This window comes from Sorex fumeus, unplaced genomic scaffold, assembly GCF_029834395.1.
Source record: "Sorex fumeus unplaced genomic scaffold, SorFum_2.1 ptg000063l, whole genome shotgun sequence".
NCBI lineage: Eukaryota > Metazoa > Chordata > Mammalia > Eulipotyphla > Soricidae > Sorex > Sorex fumeus.
This window is the reverse complement of record NW_026606120.1, coordinates 61,914,140-61,938,688: the sequence shown is the minus strand read 5'-3', so window position 1 is coordinate 61,938,688 and position 24,549 is coordinate 61,914,140. Positions and strand designations below refer to the sequence as shown.

The following is a 24,549-nucleotide window of genomic DNA, read 5'->3' as shown; positions in this document are numbered from 1 at the left end:
CCTGGTCAGAGGACAGCACGGTGGCTCGGTGGCCTGTTTGAGCTGCTGTCCCATGTCTCATCAGTTGCAGTTGTCAGGTAAGCAGTTTCACAGGCACCGAGGTGTGGCTGGGGTGGTCAGAGCCCAGCAGGGGACCCTCTCTCAGTTGGGCTGGAGGAGGGGAGATGCTGTCCAGGGCAGTCAGGTCGCTGGGCTGGAAGATGGACGTGGGCAGAGCAGAGGCTCTGACTGTTGCCCTGAGTGAGCCCAGACACGGTGTGGGCGGGAACACCTGGAGGTTCCTGGCGATGAAGCAGGTTGCAGGAGAACTTTCACCTGGAGAGCTGCCCCCGGGCCAATGGCAGTGGCTTGCTGGCTCGCTGGGTGAGTTCCCTGGCGCCGGAGGGGAGTTGCTGAGCTGGCCGGGGAGGGTGGGAGGGGAAGCTGAGCTACCTGAACAGGAAGATCCCAGCCTGAGAGCTCATCTGCAAGGCCTCCACCCACCCATGCCCGTTATTCCAGAAGCTGTTTATTTAGGGAGGTGACCGCTGGGGCTGTCCTAACCACTGGCTGTGGTTGTCCAGCTGGTGTGGCCTTAGTCTATCAGCGGAGCGGCTGACTTCTCCAGGTAATCAGGAAGGGGACATGGGGAGCAAAGCCCTCAGGTCAGGAGGTCACCAGCAGGGCGGCAGGTGTCAGCTCCCACAGGCATGGAGGGGAGGGTGGAGGGTGAGCCCCCAGGTGTTTGGTGGCCACTGCATTTACAAGGTGGGGAATGGAGCACAGGAAGAGGCTTGAGACAGGGGGTCCCAGCAGGAATCCAGGGCTCCAGGGAGAGGAGAAGGGGGAGGAACAGGAGGAGCAGGAGGAGCAGGAGGAGGAACAGCTGGAGGAGCAGGTGGAGGAGGAGGAGCAGGTGGAAGAGCAGGTGGGGGAGGACGGGGAGGAGGAGCAGGTGGAGGAGGAGGAGGAGGAGCAGGTGGAGAAGCAGGTGGGGGAGGAGGAGCAGGTGGAGGACAAGGAGCAGAAGCAGGTGGAGGAGGAGCAGGTGGAGGAGCACAGGAACAGGAGGAGCAGGTGGAGGAGCACAGGAGGAGGAGGAGCACCAAGAGAAGGAGCACGAGGAGGAGCAACAGCAGGAGGAGCAGGAGGAGGAAGAGGAGAAACAGCAGGAGGAGCAGGTGGAGGAGGAGGAGCAGGTGGAGGAGGAGGAGTAGGTGGAAGAGCAGGTGGGGGAGGACGGGGAGGAAGAGCAGGAGGAGCAGGTAGAGGAGCAGGTGCAGGAGCAGGTGGAGGAGGAGGAGCAGGTGGAGGAGGAGGAGGAGGAGCAGGTGGAGGAGCAGGTGGGGGAGGAGGAGCAGGTGGAGGAAAAGGAGCAGAAGCAGGTGGAGGAGGAGCAGGTGGAGGAGCACAGGAACAGGAGGAGCAGATGGAGGAGCACAGGAGGAGGAGGAGCACCAAGAGAAGGAGCACGAGGAGGAGCAGCAGCAGGAGGAGCAGGAGGACAGGGACAGTCACTGCAGCTCTGCCAAACTGGATCACTACGAGAACACCAAGTCTTTATTACAGAAATTCCTATAAATGGCTCCAAGGGAAGAAAAAAAAAACCCACACATAGAAGAGGAAACAATAAAAATAAAACCACCCGACAACTAACAAAGCAACACAGGCAGCTGTGAGGGTGGGGTTCTCTCGTGCAGAGGCCCCTCCCCCATCCAGCTGAACCCCAACTCCGGCTCCCTGGGGGTGAGGGTGACCCCGGGCACCTAGCAGGGGGCAGGGGCAGCGGCCTCAGGCTTGCCCATGTGCACTTCCAAGTTCCGTCACTCCAGCCACAGCCACGGGTCTCTTGGGGGTGCAGAGTCACGCCCTCAGCCTCCCCAGGGCCTTGCTGGTCCCCACCCGCTGCTTTTCACCGCCTACTGCCCCGGCTCTGGGGCAGGGAGCCTGCCGCTGCTTCCTTCTTGCTGGCAGTGGTGTGACAGGTGAGGGTCTAGAACCCAAGTCCACCTCCTAGCCCTTGGCAGGGGACCCCCAGCGAGTTGGCCCAGGGTCCTTCAGAAGTGGCTGTGGCCCGCCCTCCCTCCGGTCCCTGCAGAAGTGGCTCTCGGCTTCTGCTAAAACGACCAGCCCCGCATCCCCTGGCCCTCCAGCTCCGGGGGCCACCCCATCCCTGCTGGGGTCCAGGCCAGCCCCGACCAGAACACCCAGCCGACGGCTCTCTAGCTGGCCCCTCAGTTCCCCAGTGCATCCCAGGGAGGCAGTCCCAGGCCCTGCCTTCAGCCCCATGCCAGGCGCCCTGGGCAAGGCTGAGTGCACAGGGCGGGTGCCCCGCAGGAGCTGGGTGAGTGGGAGGGCAGCGGGCAGTGTCCAGGGTCCAGCAGGAGCCGAGGGGCAGGGAGTTGGGGGCTCCAGTTCTGCGCAGAGCCTCGAGCGGGGCTTCATGGGGCTCCATCCTTGGCCAGTCCTGGGGATGTTTTAGGGGGGTGGTTCCTGCATTTCCACTCACTGCCCCAGAACAACCTGGTCTCAGGGGTCCGTGCCTGGCAGCCGTCCTCTCGGCAGCTTGAGCCCCGTGCGGAGTGGCAGTGTCTGGGCTGGGCAGGCCGGAGAAGTCGCTGGGCCTTGGTACTCGAGCACCATCTGTCCGGCGGCAGCTCAGATGTCTCCGGAGAAGAGGAGGTGCTGACCTGGTGGGGGAATGGTGTGGAAAAGTCTCTTCCACAGAGCCCAGGGGCCCTCCCCCTGATTCTCAGGGAGGTGACCTAGAGCAGATGCTGTTAGGGGTGAATACGGCTCCTTCTCTGGAGACTCTGTCAGCGTTCCTCCTCCGGGGATCACCCTCCCACCCCCAAGCTCCTAGAACAGCAGGGCTGTAGCAGCTGGGCCTGAACTGCACCCGTGGAGGACGGGCTGCCTGTAGCAGCTCACAGGGGCTGGACCCAGCAGGCCCGCTGGATGGAAAATAAATTGGGACAAAGACCTGGTGGGCCCCACACACCAGCTGAGGACTTGAGGAAGCAAAAGAGGGCCAGACAGAGCACACAGGGGCTAGGGGGTGTGGTCTGCATGTGGTCAACCCCATTCCATCCCTGACACCCCATATGGTTCCTAGGTCCCTGAGCACAGAGCTAGGAGTTAGCCCTGAGCACTGCCAGGTGGGACGCCCAAACCAACCATCAAAAATCCCCAAAGCAAAGGAATGATAGAAACCCTGATTTCTGGGGCTGGGTGAAGAGAGGAAGGACAGAGGGTGGCAGCGGGGAGTGGGGGAGGACACAGTCTTCCCAGTGCCCCCCAAGCTGGGAGAGACCACTTGGAGCCCAGGGGCAGGGTCTGGAGACTGAGTATGTATGAGAGACTGAGGCTCAAGGGGACTGCACCGGGCACAGAGTAAGGGTGTTGATGCTGGGAGACGGATGCTGAGAGGGGAACAGAAGGAGGCTTCTGGAGAGGGAATTCAGGGGGGCCGAAAGGGAGAGTGGCCAGTGCCTGAGGGACGAGGAACAGAGGAGGCCCAGGATCCCAAGACCCCGACAGCGGGGTGTCTGTGCACATGGCAGGAGACCGACTCAGCCTGGGGGTGGTCCCGACAGTCGGCATGAAAGGAGAAGCTGAGGGTGGTTTTGTAGATGGGGAGGAGGAAGTAGAGGCTGTGAGGAAGGGGCTGGACAGGGCAGAGCAGGGTGGCAGCGGAGGGCGGGTCTAGGGGCGCAGGGGGGCTCCTCCCTGGGAGGAGTGGAAGGGGTGGAGCTGGTGAGGGGCCCCTGTGAGTGTGAGGGCAGCTCCTCAAGACCAGCCTCCCAGGCTGGGGCAACAAGGGTGCTTTTACTGTGCCTGGCCCCAATCTGGGTGCTCTGGCTCCCTGAAACTGCCTGGGGGTGGCAAGCATCTCTGAAGTCTGCCAGGGAGCCGTCTGGGTCCCATGGGCAGTTCCAGGAAGCCTCACAGCCCGCGCTGACCCTGGGATGGACAGCAGCAGACAGTGCAGTGGACAGCAGCAGACAGCACAGTGGGGGAGACCAGGATGGCCTCGGCTGGTCCTACCCTCCCTCCCCCAGCAGGCATGGGACAAAGGCTACGTGAGCATTGTGGGATGAGCCTTCCTTTGTGGGTGGTTCCAGGCTGCTCCCAGCCAAGTTTAGAGGGGACCAGTCATCAAACCCAGGGTTCCTGCAGGCAGAACATGTGCTGAGCATCCTGTGACCCTGGGAATTTTCTTTGTTTGGGGAGCAGGAGGGTGTTTGGGTACTCAGGGGCTAGCTTTTCCTCCTGTCCAACTCCTCCAGGAGCCCCTTCCTCAGGTTTGTTTTTTGGGGTTTTTTTTTTTTTTTTGCTTTTTGGGTCATACCCAGCAATGCACAGGGTTACTCCTGGCTTATGCACTCAGGAATTACTCCTGGCGGTGCTCGGGGGACCATATGGGATGCTGGGAATTGAACCCAGGTCGGCCACATGCAAGGCAAATGCCCTACCCGCTGTGCGCTGTGCTATCGCTCCAGCCCCTTCCTCGGGATTTCTTTAATACTCCCTGTAGGATTGTTGGATGTGTCCCTGACTGCCTTCCCAACTGATTAACTATTCAAGGTCAAAAGCTAATTCCCGCCTCCCTCACCAACCCTTCCAGTACCTGGCATGTGCAAGTCTGATGATCTTTTGTCAAATGAGTAAAGCAGCAAGTAACAGAGGTACCAGAGAAGTAGTCTGGGACTTGGGTACTGGCCTGGCATACGGTCAGCCTGGTTTGATCCCCGGCACCACGCAGTTCCCTGGCACCCTGTAAACTGTCAGCTAGTTGGCTAATAGTTGCAGGTGAAGGCTGGGCCTCCTGAACACCATTTGAGAGGTCTCCCATTAAAAAACAAACAAACAAACAAAAAACCAAATAGGGTCAGTGTGATAGTATAGTGGGTAGGCGCTTGCCTTGTACGCAGTGGGCCCGGGTTCAATCCCCGGGATCCCATATGGTCCCCTGAACACCACCAGGAGTAATTCCTGAGTGCAGAGCCAGGAGTAAGCCCATGTGAGCATCGCCCCAAAAAACAAAAAAAAAAAATAAAAAGAAAGAAAAACACAAGTATAAGAATCCTAATGTCCTTGGTCAGAGCCCCCAGGGGAGAACGCCACACCTTGTGCCATCCAGCTGCCTGAGCCCAGTGTCTCAGGCCCCTGGTAGCGGGAAGCCAGGCCTTACCTCCTACTGCCCTTCTCTGAGGCTGTCCTCCGCCTTGGGGCCCTCCTGTCGCCTGCTCCGGGAGTCCTCATCTGAAAAGCAGAGGGAAGTAGATTCAGCTGCAGCCTGCGGCCAGCTCGGGCCTGTCCCGACCTGACCTGGTGCCAACTCCCTGTGCCCCGCTCTGCTGGGGGGGAGGGGACAGGGGGTGCACGCCTGTGCCTGGAGGAGATGCAGGAGGCCCGGAGCAGGAGGAGGACGCCGAGGTGTCGGGCAGCTCCATCCTTCCGCAGGCACCCGGAAGCATCTCCCTGCATCTCTGGAGGGGGGCAGAGAAGCAGAGTGTCCACGGGACAGCCACGCACGACGCTCTTCTTATTTTTTTTTTTTTTTTTGGTTTTTGGCTCACATCTGGCAATGCTCAGGGGTTACTCCAGGCTCTGTACTCAGGAATTACTCCTGGCGGTGCTCGGGGGACCATATGGGATGCTGGGAATTGAACCCGGGTCGGCTGCGTGCAAGGCAAATGCCCTACCCGCTGTACTATCAATCCACCCCCACGACGCTCTTCTGAGCCCTTGTTTCCGGGCGCAGCCTGGCCACCACAGAACCCTCTGTGTGGCAGGAGGCTCGGGGGGCCCCCAGGAAAGGAGGCGAGCTCACAGCTGCAGACCCGGATGGGACCTGCCCAGTCCTTGCTTCTCCAGCTGTCCCCCTCCCTGCGTGGAGGCCTATCTACCGCCTCCCAGCCTGGAACTGGACCTGGCTCTGCAGCGCTGTGAGAGGCCAGAGTGGATGGCCCACCAGGGCACCTTTCAAAGGGGAGTAAGGAATACTGGGGGCCAGATGGGAGGCCCCTTTTCTCTGTCCATCAGGGGTCCCCACCATGACCGCATGGGCCCACCCAGGATGTCCCCTCACCACAGGGGTGGCCCTCCACGTCGTCCAGGAGATTGGCTGTTGACGCTGCAGCTCCCAATCTGTGGGCTGTTCAGGAAGAGAGTCCCGGGCATGGGTGGGAACCGGCTGTCTCCGCGCTGTCCCGGCCTCCTGCCCCTGCCTCCCCGCTCCCCACCCTGGGGCTCACAGGCTCTGCCACCCCTCACCCCGCCCCAGCCGTTTCCTGGGGTCAGCTCAACAGTCAGGACCCGACTCTCAACCCCCCGTAACCTGGGGACAGTGAAGTGGCCTTCCCCCTGCTCAGTTTTGTGTGTCCTGGGCACTGTCAGAACTGTGTGGATGGGCTGAGTGGAAACAGGGAACACGGGGGCTGGAGAGACAGCACAGCGGGAGAGTGCTTGCCTTGTGCGTGGCCGACCGACATCCTGACATCCCATGGGGTCCCCCATGCACCACCAGGAGTGATTCCTGAGTGCAGGGCCAGGAGCAACCCCGAGCACCTCTGGGTGTGGCCCAGAAACCCAAAAAATGAATAAAACTAAAACACGGACCATGAGGGTGAAGGCACCTGAGTGGGCTGATGAGCACGTAACAGAGCTTGTGGGAGGCCTGGGTCCAACCCCCGGCACCCACTCATCCCCCGCACACTGCTAACGGTGGTCCGAAAACCGAGGAGTGGAAATCTTATTTTTCACTTCTGAACACGAAAGGTGGGGCCAAGGCACTGGGACCGAGGAGGCACGACGCAGACAACTGTCCAGCAGGAGCATGACTCCTCTGCCAAGTGCACCCCCTCTGACCTTGTGTCCTTCAGTGGTCCCTGGCCCCTTGTCCCTGAGGCTCCCACTGTGTCACTCCCTCTCCCCCATGTCACCTGTCAGTACCTTGGGGGCCTACCCCTGGGGGAGGGAAACTGCACTAGAGAAATGAGAAAACTCTCCAGGGTTGATCCAGGTCTTCTGCCAAGAGGGCTGAGCATCCCTCCCCCCTCCCAGAGGCAATCAAAGAGCTCGAGGCCAACTCCAGCACCCTGAGGAGGAATCCTGAGGTGCGGCGACCCCCACCCCCACCTCCACTATGTCCGAGAGACAAGGCCACCCACGTGCTGGAAAGTGGGCTCCAGAGTCCCCACGCCAGAAAGGATACGGCTGATGCTTCAACAAGTGTTTCCTTTTGGACTTCCTCATCTTGGTTTTCTCCGAGAAGGCCCTGGCTAGTTCAAACAGCTTCTTCCGGGTGGCTGGGGGAAGAGACACTCGTGAGCACCAGAGAGATGCTAGCCCAGGAAGCCGGGGTGGGGGGTGGGGGGTGTTGGGTGGGAAGGTGGGGGGGTGGGGGAGCGGTCCTAGAGAAGAGCAGCGTAAGTCTGGCCAGGTCGGCAGGCTGCAATCCTGAGTCAGCCTGTAGGGGCAGCACAGGCCACCTGGAGCAGGGCCCAGGCCGGGCTGCCGGCTGCCCAAGATCCGGGTACCCCGGCTGCCCCCGCCCGTAACAGGCATCTTGGCTTTCCTGTCGGCTGGCTGTGTACCCCACATCTCCCCCCCCAGGCCCCCCTCCAGAGCCCGTTCTGGGATTTCCATGACTAATCCGAGATTTTCCCTGAAATGGAGCCGGGAGAGATCGTCTGGTGCCCCCGGGGCTGCGTGTCTGCCGGGAGGCAAGTGGGACTCGGTGGAAAAGGTCACTGAGCCGCGGCCTCAGGCCTGCCCCGCATCAGGCGAGCAGAGCAGGCCAAGCACACGGGGGGGGGGGGGGGGGGGGGGGGAGGGGCAGGGGGGTCCCTGCACTTGCCCCAGCAGGACACGGTCTGTCAACAGTAAAACTGCGGCGGCGAGCACGTGATCGTTCTGCAGCCAGCTGGCCCGAGAGGATTTAAAACTTAATTTGTCTCAGACTCAGCTGTGGGGAGTAAAGCCGGGCGGGAGGGCTGAGGGGGGTCGGGCTGGGATGAAAACGGCTCTTGGGTTCACCAAGAGTGGGCCAAGCAGCGGGCCCGACTCACATTTCCCCATGTGTTTCAACTTGTCTCTGAACAAGGCATCTTCAGACGCGCTGGGGTTGGCGTCGCTGGCTCCTGGAAGCAGAGGGAGAATGGTGGGTGCTGAGGCCCCAGGAAGGGGGGTCGGGTGAGCAGGAGGGGGTGGGGGGAAGGGGCGGCCCCCTGGCGGCTGGGTTCAGCCCCTGCCTTCCACTTGGGAAGGAGCAGGACGGTTCCTAAGCAGGAGGGCGCTTCCTTCCAAGCGAGGAGGACCCCCAGGAAGGGAGGGAGCCCCACTGCATCTGTGCACAGCCGGTTCCCTGGGAGAACTCCCGAACCCTTCACAGTTCCCTGAGCTGTCTCGGAATCAGCCACCATGGGAATACTGACACCTCATGAATCAATTGCCAGGCCCTGCACGGGGCCGCCCCTGGGATCCCGAAAGGGACTGTTCAACAGTCACCAGCCCAGGGGCTGGAGCGATAGCACAGTGGGTAGGGCATTTGCCTTGAACGCGGCTGACCTGGGTTCGATTCCCAGCATCCCATATGGTCCCCTGAGCACTACCAGGGGGTAATTCCTGAGTGCAAAGCCAGGAGTAACCCCTGTGCATCGCCAGGTGTGTCCCAGAAAGCAAAAAGCAAAAAAAAAAAAAAAGTCACCAGCCTGGCACCTGCCACTCACCCCCACAGTGAGAGGTGACTGAGACAGCTGCTGCGGGCAAAGGGGCAAGCACTGAACCTCGCCAGACAGACTCAGTGCTAAGGAGTTTCAGACTTGTGAGACAAGGCACCGGTGGGTGTGAAGGCAGGGCCCGTCCCAGAGGGGCGCCACGGTCTCCCGCTCACTCAGCACCCCCTGGAGCCCCCCAGTGGCCTCCCAAAGCCCCTGCTGTGCATCCTGCAAAGCAGCCAGTCCCTGCCTGCCAAGTCACTCCCTGCCGGCTATTCTGATCCATCTGGGCAGCCCTGGTGTCACGCCCTCCTCCAGGATCAAGGACAGGAGGTCATGCCTCGCGGCGCCCCGCCTGTCAAGTACGAATCCCCTCCCTGGAAGCTTCTCTCTCGGGATGGCGATGGGCCCAATGCCCAGTCGCTGTGTCCACAACCCCATGCCAGTTCCGAGAAGCTCTCTTGGGCACATAAGCATCTGGTACTTCCTCTGAGGTCTGGCTAGTGGCGGGGGGGACAGAGGGTGTGTGCGGGGGTGGTGCAGGCTGATAACGTCTGTGGTACACACTGGTGCACAAAAGCTGGGTCCATGGATGAGTCTCCTGGCCTCTGCCCCTCTTCCCAGCTTTAGCTCCACCCCATTCAAGCCCCACCCCCAAATAGCTGCTGTTCCCCCCCCCCCCCCCCCCCATCCTCTTCAGCCAAGGAGGGTTCTGAGCCAGAACTGGCCTGCTTCGGAGGCAATTCTTGCTTCTTGTACCTTATTCAAAATTCTCCAATATTCGGGCAGGGCCTGTCCCAGAGGAGACATTCGCTAGCGAATGAATGACCCCAGGGGCAAATGGGCCCTTCCCAGATGAGTCCTATCCTTCTCATCACACATTTGTTTAATACACATCTGCGCCTCACATCTATAGATCTGTTTTACTTTGTCGGCCATATCTCCGCCCTTGCCCCAGACGGGAAGCTTCCTGAGGACAGAATACTTCCTACACCCTCCTCCCAGGGACACTGGGCACAGGGGGCTCCAGGCAGCGTGGGCTGGTAAGAAGCCAGGGCTGCTGCATGGAGGGTCACCTCACCGCGGTGATCTGGTGGGGGTGGGTGGGGCCTAAGCTTCCCACCCTCCCCTGCTCTCCACATACGCCAAGCACAGTCAGGGTGGTGCCCCTGTCCCCCCCAGACCTCTCCACCACGAAGGCGCCATTACCTGGGACAGCAGAGGCCAAGCCAAAGTCACTTCCCACAGCCACACTGCTGGACCTGGATTTCTGGGACTCGTATTTCAATCGATCTGGAAAGTGCAACATCCTGGTCAGGGAGATCAGCGCCTGGACGCTCAATGGCCGGCCGAGCTGAGAAGCAGGAGGTGGCCAAGGCCACAGCCCCCGGGGACCCACAAAGTGAGAGTTCACTATGTCCACCACTCTCAGAGGACTCACTGTGTGGAGCTCAACACCCACCCTGACAACTGCCTGGACATGAGAGATGGGCAGTCCACCTCCTGTACCAGGGAAAAGGCCCTTTGCTGCCCAGGCTGACTTGTGGCCGTGACCTCAGCGTGTTTGCGTGCTCTCTCTCTTTCTCTCTCTCTCTCTTCCACACAAACATACAACAGACACACTGAACATAGTACAACACAGATACACACAATAGTCACACACACAACAGATACACACAACAGAGATGCACTCACACAGTACAAGAGGCACACCCACAAACACACACCAGAGGGACACACTAACAGACTCCCAGCGTACAGCAGACACACAGAAACATAACATTCACACTCACACCTGCCCTCTTGTACTCTCATACACACTCACATGCAACACTCATGTCACCAACCCTTACACTGACACAGACACACACTCACATGCCCTCCCTCACGTGTGAGGCTTCTCAGCCCTCTCACTCTACCCCACCCAACATACCCTCATCCTGAAGGAGAGGAAGGGCAGGCAAGCTGGGGAGAGAGTCCAGGCCCCCAGACCTCAAGCCCCTGCTCTCACACCCCCACCCAGGGAGGCACCCCGGGGGGCCCCCCCGTTGTTTTTGTTACTCCAAGGCCAGAGCCTGGGGCAGAGCAGGAAGGAGAGGAGAGCGGTGACTCTCAGATCCTCTGACCCTCCAAACTCTGGGGCTCCCTGAGGACAGCCTGGTGGGCCTGTCTTAGCAGGACAGAGCCTCCTGCCCCCGGCGCTCCTGTGCTCCTGCCCCACCTCGCTCCAGGGCCAGGAGGAAGTCGCGATTCCGCTGCAGCTCCTTCATGAACTCCTCATTCTGCAGGAACAGCGCGATCCTCTCGTCCTCCAGGTACTGCTTCCAGCGGCTGTCCTGGTCGCGGGGCCCTGGGCCTCCCTCTCCACTCCTGGGCTTGGAGCCCCCAGCGCTGCCCTGGAGTGGGGGGGGGGGGGACAAGCATGTTTCGGGCCTATTTGTAAGGGCATGGCCCCACCACAGGCAGGCACACCTTTCCGAGGGTCCTCCAGGGGCACCCTGGGGCCTGCACCTGGCCCAGGGAGCTAGTGGTCAGCCCAAACCCACCCTGATCTGCTAGAACCCCTCGGCCAGTGGGCAGCAAAAGGCATCCAACCACTCTCCGCCCGCCTCCACCTGCAGCCCCCTTCACCCCCGCATCCCAACAAGGACCACAAACTGCTCAGAGCTGCGGCTGGTTCCTAGATCTCTCCTGCACCAGCCACCTCAGGGAAACCCTGGTCCATGCGAGGGAGGGAACTGGGATGTGGCAGCCAGTCACGGGCAGGCGGGCAGGCGGAGAGGGATCCCCACCCCCGCTGCCTGCCAGCCTGGGGTGACAGTGGCAGCCAGAGAGCCTCTCAGAGCTGTCACCTTCCTCGCTGGAAGAGGAAGCCGCCAGGCGCAGGCAGGAACTGCAGCTCTGCATCCGCCTATCTTTCACTTTGAATGAGGCCAGGGAAGTCATTCAGCCTCCCCTGACACCAGGGAAGCCGAACTGGTTGGCTCTGACTGACTGACCGCACAACCAACCGAGCTGCTGGGGGGCAGCCCTCCCCTCCCCCCATTACCTGGACACTGTCCAGCTGCTGAGGGAGGATCCGCAGGAAGTCCTCGGGGAGGCTACCCAACAGGGGGGGATTCCAGTTCCTGTAGCGCCTCTGGCTGGAAGGGGGTCCGCAGCTCTGCAGGTCGATGCTGGAGAGAGAGAGGCGACCGTGAGTTGGAAATTAAGACCCGGGGGTCCCAGCCCCCCATGCCAGCATCCCACGTAGGACCCTGATCCTGCCCGCCCCCCTGGATCCCAGGGCCTGCATCCAATGAATCAAGAGCTCCCTCACATCCCTCACCCAGGTTTCACCCAGGTCTCACCCCTGCAGCCAGGAGCACACGGCTCTGCTGGTTCTGACCCCAGTAAGTGCTGTCCTGGTGCTCGCTCTGGCTGGGCCCAGTGGGTTTCTTTATTTGAGCCTGGGAGCCCGTTTGGGCCACACCCAGAGGTGCCAGAGGCTGGGAATTAAACCAAGGTGGGCCATGTGCAGGGTAGGCAGTATAAACCGCTGTGCCATGTCTGGGCCCTGAGTGGAGTTAGACAGGGATGTTTATGAGGCTCCTCTCCAGACAGGGGGAGCTGCATGCCTCTCTACGGTGTCCCCAACACCCATGGCAGCTGGGGGACAGGTGTGAGCCCAGGGAGCAATCGCCCTGAATGTGGGTCTGTCAGGGCTAGAGTGGGCAGCCCAGATTCAGGCATTCTCCAGGGGAGTGGGCTCCATTTCCACACGGAGAAACTGCAGCCTCGGGGCCGGAGCGATAATACAGCTGGTAGGGCATTTGCCTTGCATACGGCCTACCTGGGTTTGATCCCGGGCATCCCATAGGGTCCCCCAAGCACTGCCAGGAGTAATTCCTGAGTGCAGAGCCAGGAGTAACCCCTGAGCATTGCTGGGTGTGACCAAAAAAACAAAAAGCAAAAAAAAAAGAAAAAGAAATTGCAGCCTCCTGGCCAAGCCGCCAGGAGCCCCAGGTGAGGCCGGGTGAGGAACCCGGTTGTGATTCAGGGCTTCGATCCGCACTTGGGGGCTGCAGAGGAAAGTTGGGTTCCCTGGTGGCCAGGTCCCCCGGAGGTGCGCCCTGGGGAGGTGTGCAGGTGCAGGGGGTGGGGAGTGTTGTGTGTTGTGGCTGGGGAGGGGGAAGGGCAGCACGCACCCTTCCTGACCCCCCTGGGCGCAGGGCAGCAGCTTCCCCCCCATTGCACTGGGCTGGGCAGCCCCTCTGCGTGGCAACCGCAGGCCACGTGCGCGGCTGCCTGGGGGAAGGACACGCCCGCGCACAGCGGCCGTGGGGCGGGGGCGCAGACCAGGCTTTGATTCGGGCTCGTGCTTCAGGAATCCCGCCGCCCCCTCGCGGGAGGGAGCTTTTCCGGGCTGCCGACTATAGAAATAACTTCCTTTCCTTTTCTATTTTGGGCGGGTGGCCTGGCGGGGGCGAGGGGGAGCGGCTGAGGGCGGCAGCAGCCGGTGGAACAAGCTGCTAAGTGCCGGCCTCCGGGCGCCCAGGGAAGCCCAGGCCGGGCCGGGCCGCGTGCAGAGATGCAGACGCACGTTCTGAGCTGGCCCGCGCCAGGGAAGAGGGTTCTGGAAAGCTCCGAGGCCTCATTTTTGCTCTCTTTCTCTCTTCCCGCCACCCTCCCTGGTCTGAGACCAGGTGGGCTAGGGGGCTTGAGGCCCACCTTTGATGGACCCCAGCCTGGAGGCATCCTGGTCAAAGTCCTCCTTTGGGCACCCCTCCCCCGCACCACCAGACACACCCTGAACCCCTGCACCCATTTGTTCGGAAGAGCCCAAGTCTGGGTCTCCGCGGCGCACGCGAGGGTTCTCTGGTGCTGGCGAAGCGGCCACATGAGGTCAGCCCACAGCTGCCCGCGCCCGGGCGGGGGTGGGAGGCCTGAGCCCAGGCTGCATGGCTGTGGTCACTGAGGAATGTCTGCAATGAGGGGCCAGCAAAACCTTCCAGGATTGTGGTTTCAAGGGGGGAGGGGGGGAGACAGCAGGGGGCAGCACCGAGCGTCCCTCTGACCTTCAGTAGAGCCTCTCGGGCCATCCCAGCCCAGAGCCTCCAGCCCTGCACTCCCCAAACCTCATTATCCCCTCACATCCCTAGAAGGATTTCAGAGAAAAAACCTGCCAGGCACGATTTCAGGTGGAAGACGTGGCCACTGAGGGCCAGCAGGTCCAGTAACCATCCCCCACTGCATCTCACCTCTGGTCCCTGTTCCATGTCTCACAGGCTCCCAGAACTGCAGAGTCCAAGGCCCATTCCTCCCCAAACCCCACAGTCAGAGGGAAACTTCTGCAATGTTCCGGAACACGGCCCTGCTCACAGCACTGTCCACCCTCAGCCCCCGGGGCGAGGTCAGGCTCCTCAGAAGACGTACTCAGTATGACGGATTCTTCCTGGAGCTCCCCAAGTTCTGTCCTCGCTATCCCCAGGTCCAGCCCCACCCTGGGGTCCTCCAGGCCTTACATGTGCTACTGTGTGTCTTGCCATCTGCCTGCCCATGGCCTCACAGCCCAGTGTGCCCACCAGTACCTCCAGGCAGCCTTCCTGGCACCCTGCCCCGGGTCTTCCCTCCGCCTCTGATCTCTGATCAAGGCAGGGCTGAATCCCTCCACATCGCACCCGCAGCTCCACACCCGCACAACCGCAGGTGACTCAGTAAACGTGGGATGCAGAGACTGAGGGAGGCCCTGGACATGGCCGAGGGAGGGGGTCTGGGTCTTGAAGGTCCCTCTTGGAGGGGAGGGGCGCCACTCAGGGCAGGCCCGGCTCTTAACACTGGCCCTGGTTGCAAGTGTCACCCTAGCCCAAGTAAACGCTGACCTCAGCAGGCAGCGCGGGATAGGAAGGCGCAGCAAAGCACCGACTGAGTTCTGGTCCATACCTGGCACTGTGCTAAGGGCTCCACACACAACATCTCATTCAATCCTCACAACAGTGCAGAGGCGGGCATTAGTATTCCCATTTCACAGATGAGGCAAGCGAAGCTCAGAGAGGTTAAGTAGTGAGCCCGAGGCCAGACAGCAGAGGCACCTAAAGAATCAGAAGTTAGGCAGCTGAAGGAAGGCGGGAAAGGGAACGCACTCCGCCTCTGCTGGGCCGCACCACTCAAGTTCTCTTTTCCCGGTTCGGGCCCGGGAGCTCAGGCAAGGACCTTCCCTTGCCTGAAGTCACAGGGTCCGAACGAGACCTCCCAAGCCTTGACCAAGTGCGGAGGTCACTTCTGCCCAACTGGGGTGCCCGTCCGGATGAGGCCCAGCCCTTCCTTCACCTCACAGCAGCTGAGCAGCTAAGCTGAGTAAGGGCGAGAGGGGGTGGGCGCGACGTGGATTCCAGCATGCTCGCTTGCTTACAGCCTCAGTGCAGCGCTGCCTCTGAGAAGTAGACAGCACCGCTCTGCCTCACACCAAGGAGTGCCCAGAAATACTAAAAAGAGAAGACGCTTGACTCACAGGGCTGTGACCCTTCCTTCCCAGAGCCTTCACTCTGCACGCAACTCCCCGCCTCCCTCCCCACCTCATCAAGGACTGTCCCCTGCAATCCACGCTCTGCCCCTGCCCCTGCCCAGGCTGGGGGCGGGGGGGGGGGGCACTGGCTCTGGAGCTGCTCTCGGTGTCCCCACAGGACACCGAGGCAGGGTGGTGGGAAACCCCGGGGCCGCTGCCCAGCCTCTCCAAGTGAGGAGGGAAGGGGCCACCGTGTCTGTATCCTGGCGAGTCCAACAATGGGACATGTTGGGGCTGGGCCCCCATGGCTGGCAGAGCACTCAGTGACACGGACCTGAATGGCAGCAGGCTCCCCACTGCGGCCTTGGGGTACCCCCAGGATGCCCAGAAGGAATAACCTACTGGAACCAGTCCCCTGACCCCCCTTTTATTTATTTGAGGGGCGGGGGCGGGGCTTGGGGCCCACATCTGGGTGTGCTCAGGGCTTATTTCTGCACTTGGGTCACTCCTGGTGGTGTGTGTGGGCGGGGGACCATATGCAATGCTGAGAATTCAAACAAGAGTCAGCCACAAGCAAAGCAGGGGCTTGTCCACTGCACCATCTCTCTGGCCCCCTGACCTCTTCTTCCCCTGGGACAGAGATTTCCGAACTTATTGGGCCTGTCGCCCTATTCTCAGAAAAAGAAACACAAGCAGCCCCTCCAAGCCCCCAATCTACCTTCTGTATGTAAAGAGAAAACGATTCCTCACTTCTCTGAGTACCAGCGGCTGATCCCACACCCCCAGGGGACTTGCCCACTTTGAGAAACAGTGTTCTGGCCAAGAGGAAGCCGCCCCAGCCCACTCAACCACATCTAGTGAGGAACCAGGAGAAGACAGCATCTCTGAGCCAGGGCCCCAGGGCCAGCTGGGCTGGGCCACACCTGGTGGTGCTCAGGGACTATTCCGAGTTCTGTGCTCAGGAGTCACCCCTGGCAGTGCTTGGGGAATACTGTGGTATCAGAGATCTAATGGGTTGGATGGAGCTTGAGAGATAGAACAGTGGGGAGGGCGCTTGCCTTACACGAGACCGACCCAGGTTCAATTCCCGGCATCCCATATGGTCCCCTGTGCACTGCCAGAAGTAATTCCTGAGTCCAGAGCCAGGAGTAAGGCCTGAGCATCGCTGGGTGTAATCCCAAAGCAAAAAAAAAAAACAAACTAACTGGGGTTGGTTGTATGCAAGGCAAGCACCTTACTCCCTGGGTTTATTATAAACCCCCAAATTATAACGTGCTTGACTCGGAACACACCTCTAGGAATGCGTTGCAAACCATCCCGGAGCAAAGAGACTGCGGGCTCCCCCTGCTTCCGAACCGCCTGGGGCAGGAATGGGAAACAGGATTGCCTTCCTTCAGTCCTGGGGACCAGGGGAGTGCGAGGTGGGGAGAACACACCGTGTGGGCCACCCTCCACGGACTGCTTCTCTTTCACATCCCACAGGCCCCTGGCCAGGAGACGCTGAGCCTCACTTCCCTGACTCTTACCAAATTTCACATGGCATCTCCATAAAGTAGCGACTGCCTGGATGTTTGTTCTCACAATCCCTCCTCCACCACTTTTGCTGCTGTTCCCAGGCATAATCAGAAGACCTCACGTGAATGAGGCGTGTCTACCACTGTGCCCTGGAAGGTTCTGGAAAGCTGGAGAGACCATCTCTGGTAGCACCAGAAACCCACTTTTGGTATAGTAACACACAGAGGGGTCCAGCCTAGTTTCCTGCTGTTTCTACTCGCCCCCAGCCCTCCCCGTCCCACCCCCCGCCTACTGAGACAGGTGGGCCCTCACCGTGGAGGTGGCGTGGGGGGAGCCAGTGGGTAGGGCCTGTCGAACATGTGCATGTGGTAGGCTGGCGGGGAGTACACGGGCGGGGGCTCCTCATCCGAGCTGTCGGGCTCCAAAGTCCTCTCCAAGATCTGTATCAGAGACAACAGAGAGAGAAATGGTGGGGCCTGACCGAGAATACAGCAGCAGGTAGGGAACCTGCCTTGCACACAGCTAACCCAGGTTTGATCCCCGGCACCCCATATTGTCCCCTGAGCCCTGAGTACCGCGGGATATGACCCAAAAACAAATGATTAAAGAGAGAGCAATAGCACAGAGGGTAGGGTGTTTGCCTTGCATGCGGCCGACCCGGATTTGATTTCCGGCATCCCATATGGTCCCCCGAGCACCGCCAGGAATCATTCCTGAGTGCAAAGTCAGGAGTAACCCCTGTGCATCACCGGGTGTGACCCAAAAAGGAAAAAAAAAAGAGCGAGAGAGAAATGTTAACATTGCCTGCCTTTGGGCCGGAACCATAGTACAGCAGAAAGAGTGTTTGCCTTCCACAACCCCCAGCATCCCATATGGTCCCCTGAGCACCGCCAGGAGTTATTCTTGAGTGCAGAACCAGGGGTAACCCCTGAGCATCAATAGGTGTGGCCACAAAACAAAACATTTGGATTGAACTAAGACAGCCTGGAATTGAACTAAGCCAGACAAAAGCAAGGGTAGGGGCAAGGATGTGGAGCCAGAGATCCCTCCCACCTCGCTGGGGGCATGTGAGGTCACGCAAGTCCCACTCTGCACTCTTGTTGTGGCTTCACATACTGAAGCAAAAGGCATGGCTACCTTTACGGCCGCTCTGTCCATCCAAGCTACTTAACACGGGGCCAGAGCGATAGCACCGCGGGTACTGCGTTTGCCTTGCACACAGCTGACCCTGGTTCGATTCCCAACATCTCAAATGGTGCCCTGAGCACTTCCAGGAGAAATTCCTGAGTGCAAAGCCAGGAGCAACCCCTGAGCATCACCAGGTATGACCCAAAAACCATAAAAAAAAAAAAATTAAAAAAAAAACACCAAAAAAAAAAAAAACCAAGCTACTTAACACACAGGAGAGTGCGAGTCGCCCAAGGCATATTCAGAGCAGGACTAGCCACCCTAAACTCCAAAGTAAGGGAAACCAGGCCAGAGAGATGCTCCAGAGACTGCAGCCTGAGCCCTGCCTCAGTCCCCCACGTTGCCCAGTCCCTGAGCACCAAGCAGGAGCATCCCCAGAGCACCACTGGTGTGGCTCAAAGATGAAAAAATGGGGGGGTGAGGGGACAAGAATCCGAGTGACTTAAGTCTGAGCTACTTAGAAAAGCGGTTGGAGAGGTGGGTGGGGAGGGGGTGGGGAACTGCAGGCTCTGTTGATGAGTTTTTTTTATTATTGGCTTTGGGTCACAGCTGGCGATGCTCAGGGGTTACTCCTGTCTCTGCACTCAGGAATTACTCCTGGTGGTGCTCAGAGGACCATACAGGATGCTGGGGCTCGAACTTGAGTCAGCTATGTGCAAGGCAAGTGCCCTGCTTGCTGTACTATTGGTCCAGCCTCTGCTGATGCTTTTTGACCTGGGGACTGGTGAAACTGCACATCTGGACTCCTACCTTCCTTCTTCCCTCCCTCCCTCTCTCCTTTATTCTTCAGTGCTCAGGGGCTGCTGCTAGCACTAGTAGTGCTCAGTAGACCAGGTGGCAATAGGCATCAGACCAGAGCCCCTATTGTTGTTTGGTTTTCTGGCCACCCCGTGGTGCTTCGGGTTTTACTCCTGGGTCTATGCTCAGGGATCACTCTGGTGGTGTTTCGGGGATCCTGTGCTGGGGTATGAACTGGGATCAGCTATATCCAACGCAGGTGTCTTACCCCCTGCACTATTCCTCTGCCCCCCAAACCCAGGACTCTTTAATACACAGCACATGCACAGCACTTCAAGCCCTCTCCCCGGGCCCATGTGTTACTTTTGGTTAAAAACAACAACCTGAGCATCATTCATGTTGTCTCTTAAGAGTTTTTCCACACACGTGATCTCACTTCATCTCATCCAGCCTGGCAGGCAGCAAAGGATGGTTCCCATTTTACAGATGAGGCCAGGCTGACAAGGCTTCTTGAATGACACCACACATTCAGTTGCAGTAGGTGGGCGTGTGCCACACCCGGCAGTGCCCAGGGCTTACTCCTGTTTCTGTGCTCAGGCGTCTCCCCTAGTGGTGCTCAGGGAACCAGGAGCAGTGTCAGGGGTTTGAACTGGGGCTGGTGGAGACAAGGCGAGCGTCGCGCCCCAGAGTTATTTCTTCTGCCCTACACACTGTTTCTAGAACCGAGTCGTCTACTTAGACCTGTTCTCCACAAGGGTTCCTCCTCCTCTGCTGACCTGGCTTCCTGCTACCTGGACTGACCTGGGCCCTTCCCCAAAGGTCCACAGATGGGGCAGGAGGCAGCCATCAGACAGGAGACTCCAAGCCAAACACAGCCTGCTTGCCTCTCCTTCCCCTTGCTCCCCTCCTCCCTATGACCAAAGAACAAGGCCAGGGCTCAGAGGCTCTTAATCAGCCCCACATTTCAACCCCAAGTGAGTCTGCTGAGGCCACTAAGCTGCCTCCTGCAAGCCTGGGCTAGGCTGGCACTCTCTGACCTGAGCCTGAGCCTGAGCCTGGGCTCAGGGCTTGGGGTGGGTTGGGCTCAGTGATCATCGTCAGTGCACAGATGCCCACACATGCGCACGCACACACACACACACATACACTCACACACACACATTCACACACACTCACACACACGCACACTCACACACACACTTATACACGCATACTCACACACACTCACACACATTCACACACATACTCACAACATACACACACACTCACACACATACACACACATACTCAGACACACATTCTCTCTTTCTCTCTCTTTCTCTTTCTCTCTCTCTCTCCCACACAAACAGCAGCCTGACCCAGTGAGGCCCCCTGTCCCGGAATGCGCTGACATTCTTTCCTTTGAGGTAGAAGCATTTAACAGACGCTCTTGCAGAAGAAGAATGCTGCAGGCCACGGCTCTGCTTAGCCCAGATTTCCACCGGCAGCGGGAAAGGAGCGCGAGGGAGCTCCGTGGGTTATGCTCCTGCTCGCGCCCCCACTGTGGGCTCTGCTCCCCGGAGCGCCTGTTCTGAGGGACGGGGGCCAGGCTGGGCTTGAGGCCCTCTCCTCCCTCGCAGCGACCCCCCAAGGCTGACCTCAGCGAGACGGGCAAGGAGGGGAGAGCTGAGCAGGAATCGCTCTTGGAAGGAAGCTGTCCCGAATCTGATGGTGGCCTGCCCTCGTAACACCCCCCCCACCCTGCCCCCCTGGGAGCTACTCTGGCTCAACCCCACACCCCCGCCGCAGCCCCCCGGGGTAGGGAATCAAAGGCAGCAAAGCTTTGGGAGCAGAATGAGGAAAGGCCGGGGCGGGCGGCAAGCCAGGCACGCTCCGGGAAGTCTGCCCTGGTCTCCAGGGAGGGCCACCCCGGCTATGTTTTGGGGCTCCGCCACCCCGGCTTCAATGGGGCCATTTCTTGTGGCTTTTTAGGTGCTGCAGGGCTCAGCTCTGCGCCTCCTGGCTTAACTCCATGTGGTGATGGATGCCTGCCAGGTGCCGGGGGGCCCGGGACTGGGCTGGGGATGACGGCACCCCCACCCGCAGCCCCCTGAGCGAGGCTTCTCCCAGTCAGCAGCTCTCGCCATTCCAGAGTGCTGCCCATCAATTTCCCACTGCACTTTCGCTGGCTCAGGCACTGTCTGCCAAGGGGCCCAGGCAGCACTCCAAAGGTGGGAGGCCGGGGAAACAGCCAAGGAGGGGGGCGGGGGTTTCCATGAAGGGGCTCCTTCTGGAATGCAGGATTCTTAGAAAAGCAGAAGCACACACAGCACAGGCCCGCGTCGGGGGTGGGGCAGCCCAGGAGGCTCCCAGGTCTGCCAAGGGCACAGACAAAGCAGGAGACAGGACCCCCCACTGCAGAGCACGCAAAAATGCCCGTGGCAGGGGCCAAAGTTCACAGAGAACCTTCCTTTCGTATCACACCTAAAGGATGTATCCCCTCCCACCCCCTCTCAAGCACACCCTCCAGAACTGGGGAATCCCAAGACTCCCTCCTCTAGCTAATCCTGGCAGACGGAAGGAGTGGGCCAGGTCCGGGGAGAGGAAACGAAAGAAATCCACGCTAGGGCTCTAGGACAATAGGTAAGGAAGGCACTTGCCTTGCACACAGCTGACCCAGATTTGATCCCTGGCATCCCACATGGTCCCCAGAGCACCGCCAGGAGTAATTACTGAGATCACCTGGTGTGGCTCCCCCACCAAGAAAAAAAAAAAAAAGAAAAGAAAAATCCGTGCTGAGACTTTAGCAGCATGGATTCAATCCACACACACTCACTGCCTCTGCTGTGTGCTAGGACTCTCTCGGGAGGGCCTCAGGGGACATGTCATGGAGCCAGATGTTTCTGCCCCCTGGAGCTGCCCCAGTGTCTGGAGAGAAGCCCCAGGCTGCCCCATGAGGGGAGGAAGAGGCTGGAGCACAGATAGGGGTAGACAGCGGCAGGCAGGGTGGTGTGGAGAGCTTCTGGAGGTCTTGGTCTAGGTTTCCTCCCTCTAAAGAAGGGAGTCAGGATGACCACGTGCCACCTCACAGTCCAGCTGAACCTCGAATGAGGGTGCCCGGTGCCATGGCCGTGGAGCTCAGGGTCCTGAGCTGGCTCCGTCTCGTCCCTGGGGGCATGGCCCAGAGAGCCCACAGGAGAGAGGGAAGCTGTGTGCGCTGTGCCCGCTGCAGAGACTGGGGAGGGGATCCCCCCGGGGTACTTAACTACGGTAGGTAAGGGCCAGAAGGTGGGTGCTCCTCCCCCAGCCTTCATCCTGCACCCAGAGCACAGCTCGGGGACTGCTCACCGCCTCCAGCACACCTCGGGAGGGGATTTAGCCCCATCAGAGGTCACTCGGTTGTGCTCCCCGAGCCCCGGGGACGCCGCCCACTCTTCTCAGAACAGGTGTCTGTGGAGCTCCATGCAGGTGTCCAGGTCTCTGAGGATGGGCGCAGACTGGTGCACACTGCGCCTTTGCACGAGCTCACGCCCTGCCCACTCGGCCTCGCTTCCCTCGTCAGCCGCCCCTGCCCCTGCCCTACGAAGCCCCCCTCTGGCACCTTCTGCTCCTGGATGACTCTGCCTGACTCGTGGGCTGAGAGCCAGTCTGGGAGGACCGTCGCCGCCTCTGGACACCCAGAAGTGTCAGCCTGGAACTGGGGTTCAGTGGACTATACTGGGGAGGGCCCAGATATCTACGTTTTTTGGCACTGGGTGTACGGGGGTGGGGGACTCTGCTCAGCCCTCCCCCCCACCTGTCTATGGCCATGTGAGATGCCTACTCCCCCATGCAGCCTCATCCCTGGCCCTAGGGGCCACTCTTCACCCCCCCCCCCAATTTTTCTTTTGAGGTTGAAGTGGACTACTAGATTCTCTAGAGCTATTTCTGGATCTGAGCTCAGGACTGACCCCTCTGGTGCTCAGAGGCCATAGGATGGAATCAAGGTCTGCCATGGGCAAAGCAGGGGCCTTATCTCTATTCTCTCTCTCTCTCTCTCCCCCCACCTCCCTGTGTGTGTCCCAGGGGTACACTTTTTGTTGCTTCCGTTTGGGGGGCCACACCTGGTGGTGCTCAGGGCATACGCCTTTCTCTGTGCTCTAGGAGTCACTCTTGGCAGTGCTCCGGGGTCCATGTGTGGGGGATGGAACCAAAGTAGGTCCCATACAAAGCAAGCGCCTAACCCCCTGTATTCTCATCCTCTCTCGCGCGCGCGCGCCCGCACATCTGTTTAACGCGGGCCGTGATGCTGGTGCCCGCGGATGCAGGCCTGCAACTGTGACCAGCATCATCTCTGAATCGGGGCTCGCACGCCTGCACGCCACCCATCGCCCCCCCTCCCCGCCACCCGGACCCCCAAGGCCCGGCCCGGGGTCAACTGCGCCTACCTCCACGGGGATGCTGTCCTCGGAGTCGGAGCTGTCCTCGTACACGCCGCCGCCCTCCAGGTTCATCTGCAGCAGCTGGTCGATGGTGGCGTCCACGGCGCCGCTGTTGGCGCGCAGCACGCACTCGATGATGTCGTAGTCCAGGTTGGGGAACATGGTCTTGAAGTCGTCCATGGCCTGGTTGAACTCCAGGCGGCGGACCTGGCGCGCGGGCCGGCTGTTGTTGAGCTCCTGCGCGGCGGCGGCGGCGGCGGCGGCGGCCGGGGGTCCGGGTCCCGCCGCGCCCCCGCGCGCCCCCGCCGCGCCCCCGCCGCCGCCGCCGCCACCGCCCCCGCCGCCGCTCCGGCGGAACAGGCTGGTCATCCTGCCCAGGCGCCGCGTGAGGGTGGCCCCGGGCCGCGCCGAGCCCCGGCCCCCGGGCCCCTGCGCCGTGGCCGCCCTCCCGCGCGTCCTCTCCGCTCCCCGGGTCAGCGGGCTAGCGCGCCGTGCGGGCCTCGCGGGCCGGCGGCATCCGGGCCTGGGCCGCGGCTCATCCACACTCTGCGAGCATGCTGGGGCCGGCTCCAGCGAGTGTCCCACCTGCGAACAGAGGGGGACACGGTCAGGACCCGCACTGCCCTCGGCAAGGCGGGAGTGGACGGGGAGGAGGCGGGAATATGAATGGGGAGGGGGTAGCCAGTTCAGGGACGCTCTGGGGGTAATAAGTATCCCCGTTTGGTGAATGGGAGAACACGAAGAACTCTGAAGTTGAGGTGCCCTCGTGTGAACCCAGAATTGGGGGTCCCCTCCACAAAATCCCTTTCCAGGAGTCTCTGGGGTGCTAAGTGAGGTCTGGCCCCCTAGGAGTGGGCATCTATCTGCTCACCCCATCTTCCGCCTCAGGGTCACAGCACCCTGGCATAAAGTTTGTGCAACGCTCCACTGAATGTGTCAGGCAGGAAACGGGTCCAGCACGCTGTGGCTGATGGAGAGCCCCCACCGCGAGTGGATACGTGGGCGTGTCCACTGCGAGCAGAAGTGGAAACATCAAGTTCCAACTTGTTCATAGTTAGTACCGAATTTAAGGAACTCTAGAGCTGAGAGAAAGTGGCAGCTTTATTGTAAAGGGCCGTTTCACTCAAGGATATCAAGTTTGAGGAACGAGGTGCAAATCTCCCTCCCCTGTTCTAGGGCTTGAGGCCATCATCAGAACAGCTGGATCAGTTCATGGGTGGGAGCTTATCCAAGTGATGTGCTTCCTCGCCCTGGGATCCCAAGTAATAGATGATGCAGGCCAGGGAGTGAGCTTAAGAGCCTTTGGAGTACAGGGCCCATGTGGCTGAGGCCCCAGTGTTATTCCTGCACTGCAAGCCCAGCCCCCAGCACAGTCAGGTGGGGCCCTAGCACCCCCAGCAACCCTGGTTTAAGCAGTCTGAGCCCCTCCCAACTGCCATGCCCACACACGGAAACCAATAGGCCCACATCACCAGCTGAGTAATGTTGGGGGTGGGCCCCTATCCCCTGCCCAGCACTGGTA

The 24,549-nt window shown here is 60.3% G+C and overlaps 2 protein-coding genes across 3 annotated transcripts in view; both read right to left on the bottom strand.

The window, feature by feature from the left end:
- MRPS23 (mitochondrial ribosomal protein S23) overlaps nucleotides 1-24,549 on the bottom strand; it is a 144,728-nt gene that overhangs the window by 17,028 nt on the left and 103,151 nt on the right. The gene's annotated exons all lie outside the window — the stretch shown is intronic.
- On the bottom strand, nucleotides 1,518-23,411 carry CUEDC1 (CUE domain containing 1). Its single transcript, XM_056127283.1, has 10 exons — nucleotides 23,034-23,411; nucleotides 17,014-17,141; nucleotides 11,752-11,878; nucleotides 10,924-11,098; nucleotides 9,912-9,995; nucleotides 8,055-8,126; nucleotides 7,199-7,292; nucleotides 6,074-6,132; nucleotides 5,174-5,244; nucleotides 1,518-2,669 (listed from the first exon to the last, which is right to left on the bottom strand). Exons 1-9 carry the CDS (start codon nucleotides 23,394-23,396, stop codon nucleotides 5,177-5,179), a joined length of 1,170 nt encoding a protein of 389 aa, XP_055983258.1. The 5' UTR covers nucleotides 23,397-23,411; the 3' UTR covers nucleotides 1,518-2,669; nucleotides 5,174-5,176.

Bases quoted from the DNA above. Each gene is read 5' to 3' on its own strand.
- CUEDC1 (XM_056127283.1), bottom strand. From the start codon at position 23,396: ATGACCAGCCTGTTCCGCCGGAGCGGCGGCGGGGGCGGTGGCGGCGGC. The intron at 11,879-17,013 runs GTGAGGGCCCAC...CTCTCTCTCCAG, and splicing joins CCCCCCACGCCACCTCCACG to CATCGACCTGCAGAGCTGCG. The intron at 5,245-6,073 runs GTGAGGGGACAT...TCTGCTTTTCAG, and splicing joins CGTGGAGGGCCACCCCTGTG to ATGAGGACTCCCGGAGCAGG.